This window comes from Xyrauchen texanus, chromosome 8, assembly GCF_025860055.1.
Source record: "Xyrauchen texanus isolate HMW12.3.18 chromosome 8, RBS_HiC_50CHRs, whole genome shotgun sequence".
NCBI classification, from domain to species: domain Eukaryota; kingdom Metazoa; phylum Chordata; class Actinopteri; order Cypriniformes; family Catostomidae; genus Xyrauchen; species Xyrauchen texanus.
Genome location: NC_068283.1, coordinates 19,119,449 through 19,134,749, shown reverse-complemented (window position 1 = coordinate 19,134,749; position 15,301 = coordinate 19,119,449). Strand labels below are relative to the sequence as shown.

Below are 15,301 nucleotides of genomic sequence, written 5' to 3'. Positions count from 1 at the left end.
TATGCCACAATGCTTTAGACTGTACCTCTATCTCTATCCTGGACTTGTGGGGGGAGGGGGGGTGCTACACAAATGTTACACTTGACAGAAACGGCCGGGGGAAAGATCAAGTAAGGTCAATGACAATCCACGCTCACCTTCTGTCATTCTGTCATCCATTAAATGCAAAGATATAGCATTCGAGTGCATGATAATCGTTTCCCACCATTGTGGTTGCAAAATACCATGCACCTTTTCATGACACAATTGCAAAGCAATGTATCAGAAAGTGACTCTGATGTTGAGAAAAACTGCAGCGCCTTTCTGTGTGGAGTTTGCATGTTCTCCCCGTGTTTGCGTGGATTTCCTCTGGGTGCTCCATTTTCCCCCACAAGTCCAAAAACATGCAGGTTAAGTGAATTGGAGACTGTAAATTGACCATATGTGTTTGAGTGAGAGTTCCCCTGCCACTGGGTGTCAGGAACGGCATCTGGCATACAATTAAAAGAGAGTGAGATGGAAAGCATGTTTTGTTAAGCCTTCAAAATGGATACGTTTATAACAAGGAAAAAAGCACTTATCATTAAAATATTGTCTCCATTGATTGCAGCTTCATTCTTAAGGCAAAAGGTAGTGTTTATTAAAAGTGAAGATTGATTGAGATTTGTCCTGTATTTGGCTGGTAGAAAGTTGGGAACCCTAGTCACACTTGACTTTACATTATTAAAGAGCAATCTTCACTTTAATAGATAAGTATGCTAATAATAGATCTTAAATATAGATGCAAGCAGCAATGCGATTCCTCCTCAAAATGGCAAATCGTTTAAAATTGACCAGTAGATGGTTGGGGTTAAACCCTCCCAATGGAGGAATCCATTGGTCAGTCTTTCTGTCTGAATCCTAAAAGAAAAATGTTCAGTGTACAGGAAAATCCATCATGCCGGACTTTATGGATCCTTGAGGCTTTTTTGTTTCCAATGAGAAATTAGTTATGTACATAAAATTTCAGAAGAATTGAATAAATGGGGTGGAATCTTTGACATCACTTTGAAAATAGGACATTTGGGCATGGCTTGTAGCGCCCCTAAGGGTGAATGTGGGCCATTCTTGGTGTAGGGTTTCCTGTTGTCCTGTAGTATCAATGTACACAATTAGAACGTTTTTGACCAGAAAATATGACTTTTAGGCATGGCCTGTAGCGCCCCCTTAGGGCAAATGTGGGCCATTCTTGGTTTGTGGATTCTTGGTGGCCTGTAGTATCAAAGTACCAAATTATAATTTTTTTTTACCCGAAAATGGGAATTTTGGGGGTGGCCTGTTGCGCCCCTAAGGGTGAATGTGGGCCATTCTTGGTGTAGGGTTTCCTGTTGGCCTGTAGTATCAATGTACACAATTAGAATGTTTTGACCAGAAAATTTGACATTTAGGCATGGCCTGTAGCGCCCCCTTAGGGCGAATGTGGGCCATTCTTGGTTTGTGGATTCCTGTTGGCCTGTAGTATCAATGTACCAAATTAGACAATTTTTGACCAGAAAATGGGAATTTTGGGTGTGGCCTGTAGCGCCCCCTAAGGGCAGATATGGGCCATTCTTTGCGCAGCACTTCAGAGTGATATCATCTTGAAGCATTTTAGGTTTGAAAAACCATCAGTCAAAATTACATTTGATTTATTGACACATATATATTGATAAAATGTGGACATTTACATGAACACGCCCCTTTAAGCCATTCTGTATCGTATTCATTTTTGCTAAGTAAAGTTTTCAAAGACATAAATTCTACACATGTGTACCAAATTTCAAGTCAATTAGAGCTATGGTTCAGGAGAAGAAGAGTTTTGTAGGTTTTCCCAAATTTTCACTGTACAGGAAAATCCATCATGGCGGAAGTTATGGGTCCTTGGGGCATTTTTGTTCCCCATGAGAAATGAGGCATGTACACCAAGTTTCAGAATAATTGGATAAATGGGGTGGAAATGACACACTTTGAAAATATTTTTTTGGGGTGTGTTAATGTTGACTAAAGCTTGGCTTGATGAATACAAATGGGCCCGCAGATCACACTTCTGTTTCTGAAGTAAAAATCGACTTTAATCGTTATGCTACTTTAAAAAAAAACTCTACCACTTGTTATTGTCTATGTCTAATTAACCAAAGATTAAAAAGATTTCATCCGTATTACAGAAACAGAAGAGGTTGTTATAGTAATGTTGGGGGTTTGGAAACTTCTTTGCTTTAAAGGAACATTCCAGGTTACTTTCAACTTGTCTGTTTATAATTTTTTAGCATGATGTCAGTTTCCACATACAATAATATTGCACTTTTCCTTCAATTGTAAAAACGTATTGTTTACGATAGACAAACAATTTTGGACATTGGTTCTGCAATAGCACCATGAAAACCGGACTTTAAATACCTCAGTGCCGACCCACTGTTTCAAACACACCAGCGGAGCCCTTTTTCTGGGCAGCCTGTTTCAAACACACCAGCGGAGCCCTTTTTCTGGGCAGCCTGCAGCCGGAAAATGAGAAGGAGTGCCGGCGTTCTCATCAGACTAAAACATAGTGTAAATCAACCTCCGCTATCCAGTATTCTACTGGCAATATTCAGTGTCTGGACAACAAGCTCTGCAAGCTGAGAGTGCGGATCTCAATGAGAGAATAGGGACTGCTGCATTTTCTGCAGCAAACAGAAACTTGGATGTCTGCAGAGATTCCAGACTCACGGGGTTCTCCGTGCACCAAGCGGACAGAGTGAAAGACCTCTTAGATAAAAGCAGATGTGGTGGTATATGTTTTATAATGACAAATCCTTGTGATCAGAGGAACGTACATTCTATCAAGTCTTTCCGCTCTCTTGATCTGGAATTTCTCATGCTTCTGTGTTGACCATTCAGGCTACCGAGGGAATTCACAGCGGTCATTATCACAGCTGTGTACATCCCGCTACAAGCCGGCACAGACCAGGCACTCAAGGAACTGCATGGAAGTATAAGTGAGCAGGAAATCGTGCACATGTTGATTGTGACCTGGGACTTTAACAAAGCCAACCTCAAGTCAATAGCACCGAAATACTACACATCAGCTTCAACACACGAGGGGACTGGGTTTTGGACCATTGCTACTCTCAATTCCGGTATGGCTACAAATCCCTCCCCCGCCCATTATTTGGTAAATTGAACTACTCTTTCATTCTGCTTCTGCCTGCTTACAGGCAGAAACTGAAACAGGAAGCACCCGCACTCAGAACGATCCAGTGCTGGTCAGACCAATCAGATTATATGCTAGAAAGTCCATATTATGGTATTGTTTTGATCACGCGGGCTGGAAGATGTTCCGGTCTCCCTCTGATGACAACAGCTAGGTCTATGCTGATAGCGTAACATGTTTCATCAGGAAATGCATAGATGACGTTGTACCAACCAAAACTATACGTTTCTTCCTGAACCCGATGTTCATGAGACACTTGAACGTGAAGCGCAGACCTCCGCTTTTAATTCCAGGAACGTGAAGGAGAATAAACAAGCTAGTTATGCCCTCTGCAAAACTATCAGAGCAGCCAAACGCCAGTACAGACAAGATTTAAGAACAGTTCAACACCACCAACTCTAGAAGCATGTGGAAGAGAATTAATATCGTCACAGACTTCAAAGGGAATAAAATCCCTGCCATGAACACCACTGCCTCTCTCCCGGATAAGCTTAATACTTTTTATGCTCGTTTCGAGGGAAATAACACCATCCTTACAGAGAGCTCTCGCAGTCGAAGCTACAGAGGTTAGTTCACTCTCTGTCTCTGTAGCAGATGCAACCCGATCCTTCCAACGGATGAATATCCGTAAAGCTGTGGGTCCAGAAGGCATTCTGGACCACATCATCAGAGCATGCACGACTGGCTGGTGTTTTTATGGACATTTTCAACCTTTCCCTCTCCTTGTCTGTGGTCCCCACATGCTTTAAAACCTCCTGCATTGTGCCTGTACCAAAGCAATCCAAAATCACTTGCTTAAATGACTGGAATCCTGTTGCTCTGACCCTGATCATCAGCAAATACTTTGAGAGACTAATCAAAGACTACTTCTGCTTTGTGCTGCCTGCCTCACTGGACTAACTACAGTTTGCATACCGCCACAATTGCTCCACTGATGACACCATTGCATCTACACTCTACACTCCACCGGTGCACGAGGGGGAGAAACCGCTGTAATGCGCCATAAATCCAACAGCTTTCTTGAGAGGTAAACGAATCGGCAGAGAAATTCAGCTCACTGAGCACAACCGCTCAGCTCCGAAGAAAAAATCTGAATGAGAAAATCAAACTTTATGGCTTATCAATATAGGTGTTTTTCAGTGTGATGCTGAGTGCTGCTATCTACTGGAATACCCTATCACCATAGTTGTTATTGAGGGAAGATTACAGTAATGAGATAAGGCTGGCTGCATTGATCTATGTACTTAATGTCTTAGCACAGCTGGGAGAAAGATCAGCAACTCAGCAGAGTCTCGGCACTCTCAAGTCAATCAGCCACCTAATCGGATTTACATGGGGCCACTGACAGTCTTCATTACAGTGTCAAAGTCAGTCCAGAGCCCATGTCACTGTTCACCCTATCACTGAAGCCATAGGCATTTGGTTTTTCTACAGTCACGACTGCACAAATTGTTGTTTCAATTTAATAAATGATAGGCATGTTCATAAGCTCTGAGGCCAATGATATTTGAGTAGGTCCTGCAGGGTGATTTGCCATACTCCATCTAAAACTATTTTAAACTGCAATTTGCTAAAATGTTTATGTTGATCAAAAAAGTCCATGCGTCAACCACCCATTTACAAAGCAATTCTGCATCTCATCTTCACCCCACCCATATTATCATCACAATTACACATCTTTTTACCAAACACAACATGTCTTCAAATGCATTGATTGTGGCTTGTCACTGTATAGTTTACAGCTGTGAAATGATGTGCGTTGTTTCAAAGACCATTGGAAGTCGCTGTTGTTTTCATTCCTTTTGCCTTTTCTGATTTGAGTTGTTCTGCTTCGGAGGTTTAAACCCAAGTGGGGGATGAGGAATGTGTGCTATGTTGAGGCATCATGGGATATGGAGGAATGGGGCGGTTAAGAGCATAGTAGTCGACTCCCTTTGGAGAAGTGCTGCCGTCCTCTCCTAACACCACTCTGCCATGATGCCGTCACTGAAAGCCCAGTATCCCAACATGCATTTTCACTGTCACTGCTGTTCCATTGCTATTTTTCTCTGTCCAACTAATGTGCCTGATGCAGCAGCAGTGGGAATTGCAGCTTTGCACTCAGGGATGTTATGTTTAGCAAAGCCAAGTTGAGGATTCAAATTGTTTGTAGTGTACAGGGCAGAGTTAAAGATCCCATTACCCCATTTTTTTGTTTTGTGCTTTTTATTTTTGTCCAATGTATATGTGACTAACACAGGTTTTTGAATTTTTTTTCTTGTTGATTATGCTAGCTTGTACAATGTACTAATACCATGTTAAATTGTTGATTGTTAAATAGGCCTTTTCAACACATCAGTGTATCGTCACATTCAACTCTGATAGTTAGATTTACAAACTTCTGCCATTTTTTTGTCAATAAACCTGTCAGCTTAATACCTCTAGGTAAATTCAGCTACCTCAGTTGAAGTTGCCAATAAATCTGTTTAAACATTTTAAACAGTTTTGTTTAGCTTGACATGTCAATTTACTATGGCCCCAGTTACACCTTGCATTAACGTGTTTTAGGTGATCAGATTGCTATTGTATAGCACTTGACCACATTAAATGCCAGGTGTAAATGTACCCAAGACGCATTGTGATCAGGTAACTGAATCTACATGTGTGGTGGTTAGGGATAGATTCACATTCAAATGTGTAAATGTAAACGCATTTTTATATCTGGATGCTACGTAACTAATTAAAAATGTGATTAGGTTATTGTTATAGTCATCCATTTTTGTGATGTGTTTCTTTCCTTTTTTTGTTTATTCTGCTATTGAAATGGTAAGAACAGAACAGCCACTGCCATCTTGCAATTTTATCACCCAAAAAAATTCTAATATACCATGAATTGTTCGATTGGAATACGTACACTTGGCCTATCTCATCTCTCTCCTCAAATCCCCTCTCGCTCGCATCTCTCTTCTGCTTTCTAATTACTATGTGTCTCGCATGACACTCACGTGAAACCAGGCTTCACTTGCGCATTTAAGGTTAGAAGCATATTTAGCACTTACAAAGGGCTGAACGTGAGATGATTATCAATGAATTTGCTTCTGCGACCTGAAATAAAGCTTTGGTGACCGCCAAAAAATTTTAATTAAGGAAAAGCTCTGACTTTCAAACTTATGGAAAGCATTTGAATTATCTGTCAATGTTTCTAAAAGACCACAGCCTCTTACAGTATGTAATATTTAAGTAGCATTGATTTATGTTGCACTACACAGATTTTTTTTGTCCAATCAAATGCTCTCAAGAATGATTATGTACTTCTGCCTGGAACTGACTAGCAAGTTGCAAATCATGGTTCGTGGCTGCGACATAACTAAAGCCTATTTGTTATTTAAAAATAAAGGAACAAGCCCTTTAACATGTCCGACTCCCAGCCGACTCCATGCGTCCTGCCTCTATCGGAAATACATCAGCACAGGACAAAAATCTGCGCTCACCAAGCGATTTCATGGGGTCTTTAAGGGTTTATTGAAGGTGAGGAGGGATTTTGTTGGTGTAGGTGTGGCAGTCTCAGATATAATGTTGGGACTCATTATTTTTTAATGTAGAAATTCACAAATTTTCTGTCATTGGAAAAAGGACACCATTTTATTGGAAAACATTTATGCATAGACTGTGAGATTGTGTTTAGAATTAATCATGACTTAGCTCGGGTAATGGCACTGCATAAAACTCTTCATAGGTCTCTAATTACTGTTCAATATTATAAGGAACATTCCAGTAAACAATGTTTATGCATGTTGGTTCAGAGTTGTTCAGGTAAATAAGGATCTATAGATTACTGTGTAGTGAGGTGTCTCACTATGGGATACACCCCTTCTGTATATTCCTAGAAGCCCTATTACATTACGCAAGCCCTTTTTGTCTGGCAGAAGTGACGCTTGTGTCAGGAGGAGGCTCCGCTTCCCAGTATAAAAGGGTTGACACAGTGTCATTACATTATTCAAAACAAGCACTCCTCTTTCTCACATCACACAGCAAGGAGGATGATCTGGTGAGACATCACTTAATGCTATCAGAGAACCGAGGTTACACAAGGAGCCTATAGTCTTACTGGAATATGCCAAAGAAATAGCTTCCACTATCCAGTGCGATATGCGCTGTTTGGTGATTGGCTTTCCCGTGCTCGGTTTCGTCCAGGAAACAAACAGCTAATCACTTTCCCTGAATTTTTCAGTCCTTTCTGTATAAACGTGCAGAGCAGGCACTGGCATAATGCATTCGACCTCTGCTGCTTTAACGAAGCAAAGGGTGGTGGACAAAAAGCCCTGCGTTCAATAGGAACCATAGATTTATTAACTTTGGGCACGAATGGAGGATTTGGTTGTAATAAACCCCTGTATCCCCTGGCATAAATTGCATATACGCAGTGTATATGCAATGTATAGAAAGTGGTTGTATCTCACTGACTCGTTTCGCTGAAGCCAATGCTATCAATAGTGCCGTCTTGACCAACAATATCTTGAAATCAACTTGTCCAATGCCTCAATTGGAGGCCCTGAAATAACATAAAGCACCATCGCTAAATCCCATGAGGGAGAAAACTGTTTAGAAAGTGGAAGAGCATGACGCGCACCCTTCATATAGCGACACACTAATGGATGCTGCCCTACTGTATTACCATTAAAAGCCTACATGACATGCTGATATAGCAGCCAGAAACACTAATGGTTGAGAACACTTTCCCCTTATCTATCAATTCTTGTAGAAATTATAGTATAACCACCACTGAGCATTGCTATGAAATCTTGTGTTTATCTGTGCACCAACGCTCAAACACGCCCCATTTACACCCATACAAAGATCTAGTAGACAATGCTCTAGCATTCTGTATAGTCCTAATAACACTATGGGGCAACCCAGTTGCATTCAAATTAAACCACTCAAGGGCCAGGCTCACAGTGGCAGGTGCTCTCCACAGCAGAAGATGCCACGGCTGTTCATGTAGCATATGTATGATTTCTGCCCGCCAATACTTCCCCGGCCAGCACAGAGCTATTAATATCATTTTCAATCCCTTCTCCCTTACTCTGGTGATGGTTGGAGATATCAACGCTGTTGGCAGGAACGCATAAAGGAGAATGTGAGGCCATTCATGCACCAGCGCATCTATTCCCAGTGGTGCGCTCTGATCTTTTAAAGAAAAGAACAGAGGGCACTGAGCTTGCTCTTGAGACGTGAACAGATCCACTGTCGCCCTGCCGAACCGGCTCCAAATCTGCTCGACCACTTCTTTGTTCAGTCTCCACTCCCTGTAAAGAGGATTGCCCCTCGACAGCAAATCTGCACCCCAATTCATAATACCCTGTACGTGCGTCGCTCTCAGGGATAAGAAGTGGGAATTACCCCACAGAATCAGTTTGCATGCCAATGTGTGTAGAAGGAGTGATCTGAGACCTCCTAGTCAGTTTATATATGCTACCACTGTAGTGTTGCCGTTCTCTCAAGAACATGATGCCCTTCCAATAAGGTGAGAAAATGCTTCAGGCTTAAGAAAACCACCAGCATTTCCAGATAATTTATATGGTGATTGGTCAGATGTCGACCCAGTCTCCCATTTATTATTCTGCCCTCATGAGTTCCCCCAACCGGACAGTGAAGCGTCCATCGTAATTACTTTTCTGACCTGAACAACACCCATGGGGACCCCTTAAATCAAAAAGGATGGGTGTCTCCAATGGCTCAATGCCAACACTGATATCGATGTCACCCTCACTCTCCTCCAAAAGTGATGTAACGGGTCCAATCACAGAGAGGCTACCCAGCGTTGAAACTGTCTCATGATTAATCGGCCTAGTGGAATGACTATCAAAGCCGAGGCCATTAACCCCAAATGTCTGAAGCTCATGCGAAAGGAAACCCTCTGAAACTTTACAGACATTGAGTACATTTTATTACTCTCTCCTCTGACAGTCATGCTCTGAATGTGATCAGTGACAACCCTAGATACGTAATTGATTGTGTGGGGATTAATGCACTCTTCTCTGTGTTTAATCTTAAACCTATTTTTTGAAGATGCTCTATAAGCACTGCAGTGTGCTCTCTCATGTGTGCTCTGATTGAGTTGTCACAAGCCAATCATCTATGTTTGTAACGAGATGAATGCCTCTTTGTCCAAGGGGGGTTATAGCCACTTCCATACATTTGACAAAGACCCTTGGGCGGAGAGCCAGGCCGAAAGGTAGAACTAAATATTCATATATTCATCCCCTGAAACGCAAACCTCAGGAATTTAAATTGACCTCTAATTTAGAATAAAGCTCTAATTTCTTTCTGATCATTCTTTTAATATAAAATGTTTGGTTATTGATTACTCTGAATCCTCTTAATATTCATTATCCTTTCATTCGGGTCCCGATTGATCAGAATAAACAAACATTCCTAAAAATAAAAGACAAATCAAAGAAAAACATAACTTACAATGGAAAAACTACATGCAATTGCAAAGTATGGGAGATCTGAATACAGATTCCTAAAATTACACACATCAATGTGTTGTGGGTGAGATTGCGTTTTATGGTCCTTGCTGAGAAGGGTGTGTTTATTTATGTGGGGATGTTCTTCTGTGTGAGAGCTTTTATGACTTGGTTCTCGCAGATTTGCATAGTCATCTCAGTACTAGCAGCCTTACACCCGACAGACTAGCTTGGGGTGCTAGCCTGCACCAAAGGTTCGTGATGAAGCATGCACAGTGCTCACACTATCGGAGATTGTCATTTGCCGCTTGGGCATTTTTCAACCCAAGACATGCAGAGCAGGCCTGGTGTGTGTCCCTGCATTAAAATGTATGCATTGCTGCAGCCATTTAGCTGGAGGGCTAAGGAATTCCTCTTTGAGCTGGAGTGCAGATTGTAGGAAAAAATCGAATATGGCATGGTGGCCAATAAATCGACACAGCAGCTCAGTACCGGGATAATAAATCAGTGACCAGTGTGGAGATCTGAAAGGTAATCGTCATGGTTGTAACTACCGTTCCGTCAATGGAACAAACATCACAGGGAGTTGCCTGAAAAGGGAATTAGGCCTGTGGAGCCCTACCCCAGTACAGAGCACTTGAAGCGCATAGTGGGTCTGGTCGCAAATTCCTCCACTAAATTCGCCAGCCAGAGGGCTAGGGAGGAGTCATTCAGGGAGCCAAGTTAGAGGAATCTCATGGGATAAGAGCGCACGTGTTCATCTCAGTAGAGGGGAAAGGCGCTGAGTGCAAGCGGTACACATGGTCAGTTGTTCCGCATTACCGAGTTCGGTAACGAGACGAGACCAACTCAACCCTGAAATTATAGAATCTCAAAAAGGTATTGGGTGTTGCCCAGCCTGCTGCTCTGCAGATGTCTGCTAGGGTGGTGCTGTTGGCCAGTGCCCACGAGGATGCCAGACTTCTCGTCGAGTGTGCTTGAACCCGCAAGGGGGCGGCCACGGCCTGGGTCTGGTAGGCCAGGGAGATTGCGCCAACGACCCAGTGGGCTAACCTCTGTTTAAAGACAGCATTCCCTTTCCGTCGTCTGCCAAAGCAAACAAAGAGCTGCTCAGAACATCTAAAGCTCTGCGTGTGTTCCAAATAGATACGCAAAGCACGTACCGGACACAGCTAAAAGGCTGGGTCTGCCTCCTCCCGGGGCAGCACTTGCAGGTTCATGACCTGGTCTCTGAAGGGGGTCATAGGAACCTTGGGAACATGTAGCCTGGTCACGGTCTTAGGATGACATGAGTATCTGCCGGACCAAACTCCAGGCAAGTGTCGCTGACAGAGAATGCTTGCAGGTACCCAACTCTCTTGATGGAAGCTAGCACTATCAGGATGGCCGTCTTCAAAGAGAGGGCCTTGAGCTCTACTGAGTCAAGCGGCTCGAAGGGGGTTCTCTGAAGGCCCAAGAGGACCACTGAGTGATCCAGGAGGGGAACAGTCTTGGCCAGGGAGGATTCAGTCTCCGGGCACCTCTATGGAAACTGATAATCAGGTCATGCTTACCCAAGGACTTACCGTCCATTGCGTCGTGGTGGGCCGAAATAGTGGCTACATACACCTTCAAGGTGAAGGGGGACAGCCTCCCCACCAACCTCTCTTGCAGGAATGAAAGCACTGACAAAACTGCACATCTCTGTGGGTCTTAAGACCGGGAAGAACACCACTTTGCAAACAAGTCCAATTTAGGGCATAAAGCTGCCTGGTAGAGGGAGCTCTGGCTTGGTTGATCATGTCTACAACCGCCGGTGGTAGGTCACTCAGATCTTCCGCATCCCATCCAAGGGCCAGACATGGAGGTTCCAGATGTCTGAGTGTGCATGCCAGAGGGTGCCCTGTCCCTGTAAAAGAAGGTCCTTCCTCAGAGGAATTAGCCATGGAGATGCTGTTGCGAGGAGCGTGAGATCCGAGAACCAAGTCCGAGTGTGCCAGTAAGGAGCCACTAAGGTGCCATGGTCATATTCTCACAGTGAGTACATGTACCATCCACAAACGCTGCCTCGGTGTGATCGTGGCCCAGACACATTGACCATATCCAGGAACTACACAGAGGCGGCAGGGCATCTTTATAAAAATTTATAAAGTCCTGCTGTGTATTACTCTTTATGAATGAAAATACTCTCTTTTAGAGGGGAAAATACCTCTTTTTTTAGAGGATATACGCTCTTTACAGAAGCGCTGTCGAAGCGCCCAGGGGCGTGGACTGCACAGCGTGCAGAAAAGGATAAGCCGCTGGAAACGCGCTGTAGATCCAACATCAATGCTCTGATAGAGGTGAGTGGAGCAGTAGTGAATCTCAGCTTGCTGCTGCACAACCGTCGGCTCAGAAGAAAAAATCTGACTGACAGATGCACGTCCGCTTCCCTTTATACCCGTATGTCCATGGGCGGGACATGCAAATTCTTTCTGCCAATTTCTCATTGGCCTTTTCTCAAATCCAGAGGTATGTGAGGCTCTCAAGAAAGAACACTTGTGTCACTACAATTGACACAACATCGAGTGAGTGACAGAAGGGGAACTAGGCTTCTGAAGAGAAGTGAGAAGACGTTTTTGTATAATGTAATAATGCTGTACCGCCCGTTATATACTGGGAAGCAGAGCCTCCTCCAGACACAAGCATCACTTCTGCCAGCCAATAAGAGCTGGTGTAATGTAATAGGGCTTCTAGGAATACGCTAACTTTCCATGTGTAATTATTCTTCCCTTCAAATCCAATTCAAGTCTAATCTAACATTGCAATAAAAAAGGATTAGTGTAAGTTTTGATAAATGATTTACTAATCCATTACTAATCAGTTGTTTGTTCTTGTTTAACAATGAATAAGTGACTTCTCCAGAATGCTTAAATTCATTGATTCATGTGTGTACTGTAGATCAATGCAGGCAGCAGGGGTCTTGGAGCCCCCCAGGGGTGACATGTCAGGTTTTACTGCATTTACAGCAATACAGATACTGCATAAAAAACAGTATATAGGTTCACTTGCAGAAGTTTATGTTAACAAATGTATAATATAATTATGTATATATTTTATATACTAAAATATATTTATATATATAAATATATATATATATATATATATATATATATATATTTATATATATATAAATATATTTTAATAGAAACTTAGATTTAATTTGTATGAGTCTCCTAAAACACTAATATTCAATTAAGAGACAATAATATGAGAAGTTGTGAGACCCTGTAGGCACAAATGTACAATGATTTTATCTTTTTAAATTAAATTGTTTAACACAGTGACTTTCAACCTACCCGTAGCGAGGATGGTAGTCTTACAGTGTGATTTACTGATTTTATAACAGTATGTTAATGTGAAAAGTAACAAGGTGATTGCTGAGTGTGGCTGCTCTTATAATAGGCAGCAAAACACAGACGCTCATGCAGTTTATAGGTGCTTTAGGATGTCTTTATTGATTTGTATTGGAGAACTGAATGTAGTGGTAATTTCTGTCTCCTCACAATTAGTTGATGCAGTGTGCATCAGCAAATGTAAATAGATTTGAAATTGCTTATGATGGACAGATTAATGTCTGTCTGATTAATATGTGCTTGCTGCATTGCCTTGCTCTCAGTAAAAGGGTTTATAGTATTGCATAGGTTTTCAGTTTGCTAATCAAAGCTCAGCAAGGGATGTATTTGTGTAAAACTGATCAATTGTAATTGCTTTGTAAGTATGCTGAAATGTCTTAATATAATTTGGCACATAGGCCTAATGTTATATGATCTGTGCGTTTATCAAGATGTCCTCCATATTCTTGCAGTTATCTGTGTTTATCTATTATAAGTACAACCAAAGTTCAAGTAAATCAGCTTTCTCAGCATTATGGCTGGATGATATGGCTTAAAATATTACCACATTCTCTCTCTCTCTCTCTCTCTCTCTCTCTCTCTCTCTCTCTCTCTCTCTCTCTCTCTCTCTCTCTCTCTCTATATATATATATATATACTGTATATTAATGGGGAAGGAAATGCAATCCACATGTGTGTTACACCTCAATAATGAATATAAACATAACACGTTTGTTTAAATGTAAACTCTGGATGGTAAGCTAACTTTTAATTTGAAGTTCATGAAGTATACTCAGTTCAGGATTTAATCTTGCATATGGTGTGTGACCGCTTTTCACCACAATGCCATCGTCTTCAGTGGACGTTTGACTCTCCTCATGGTCATTTATTTTCAAATTTCGAACAATTTTCTTCTTCCTGATTTTGCCCATCGTGTGTCAGCTATGTAACCTATACATGACGTAATTGCTGTAGCCTAAAACCCAGAAATGAGGAAATAATCTAAGATTTTATCGAGATTGACTTATGGTCATCTTGCTATTGCAATGGACATAAAGAGCACTGCATATTATTTAAAAGTTTATCATTGATATCAAGGATGTTTTTTTGATTAAAAGCAAGATCGTTTTATTGCATATCCCTACTCGGCAGCCATCTTGGTAACATCTCCGGTGTAGCCTATTACTCCTACTTGAAAGGGGAATATCTAAATCTCCAAGATTACATTTCAATAATTTAATTATTTAAAATTATCAATAAAATCAGACAATATATATGTCATACATTTTTGCTCAAATCTATATTTTTCAGTCTGTGCCAGCTAATGTGTTAAAACATTTTTAGAGTAAACTAACAAGCAATGACTCTATCAAAAATGTCAGTTGTATTTTGTAACTGATAGGTGGGACTCTGCTGAGAAGAGAAGCATTTCCTATGCTGGTCTAGGCTGGTTTATACTGATTAGTGTAGTTTGGTGCTGGTTTTGCAACCTACTTGGTGAAGCTTTAAAGTTTGTATATTATAATGCTGTTTTTTCAAGGAAGCTATGCTGGTCACCTGTGCTAAGTTTTCTTTTCTTTTTTTCTGCTGGGCTTAATTTCCAACATCCGCCATATTGAGCATTCGGTTTTTCCATTATTTTTTATATGAGTGGGCTGTCTCCTCCTCCTACACTCCCTTTGGTACAGCCTTTTGGCATTTAATATATTGTTGTAAGAGCAAGGGTGTGTGAAGGTGTCATGATATGGGTCAATGATTAAGGTCACTCATATGTAGTATTCCCAGCAGTATCCTGGCATGACTTTTACCTGCAGAAGTTAATGAGGTGTTTCCCTGTTTCCCTGTTCACAGCCTGAGGAGCTGACAGACATTCTGGAGATCAGCAATATTGTCTTCACAAGCATGTTTGTCCTAGAAATGCTCTTCAAACTGCTGGCCTTTGGTATCTTCGGCTACATCAGGAATCCATACAACATCTTTGATGGGATTATTGTAGTCATAAGGTAAGATCTGGTCAGGAGGACAAATTTGTTTATATGGGTATATTTCTTGAAAACTGTTGAGGAATTCTAGCAGGGCTTTTTCTAGAATCAAGATTAAAGTTCACCCAAAAATGAAAATTAGATCAATACAAATCTAAACCCAAACTAACCAAGCTACTGTACAGCATCCCTCCTTCTCACTTGGAAACAGAGCTGCTCTTCCGCACCAAAAGCAATTGTGTCGATTAGAAGACATTCATTTAAAAGCTGGTGTCATATTGATGACATTTATGCTGACTGTCTGTGATTTTTGGCGCTTCAAAAGAGAAA

At 41.6% G+C, this 15,301-nt stretch overlaps 1 protein-coding gene across 4 annotated transcripts in view; it reads left to right on the top strand.

Moving 5' to 3' along the window:
* Positions 1-15,301, top strand: part of LOC127647333 (voltage-dependent T-type calcium channel subunit alpha-1H-like) — a 115,180-nt gene that overhangs the window by 71,016 nt on the left and 28,863 nt on the right. For all 4 annotated transcript variants that reach the window (XM_052131508.1, XM_052131507.1, XM_052131505.1 and 1 more), the window contains one exon: positions 14,841-14,992. In XM_052131508.1, coding sequence (XP_051987468.1) covers positions 14,841-14,992 — 152 coding nt within the window. The remainder of the gene's footprint in view (positions 1-14,840; positions 14,993-15,301) is intronic.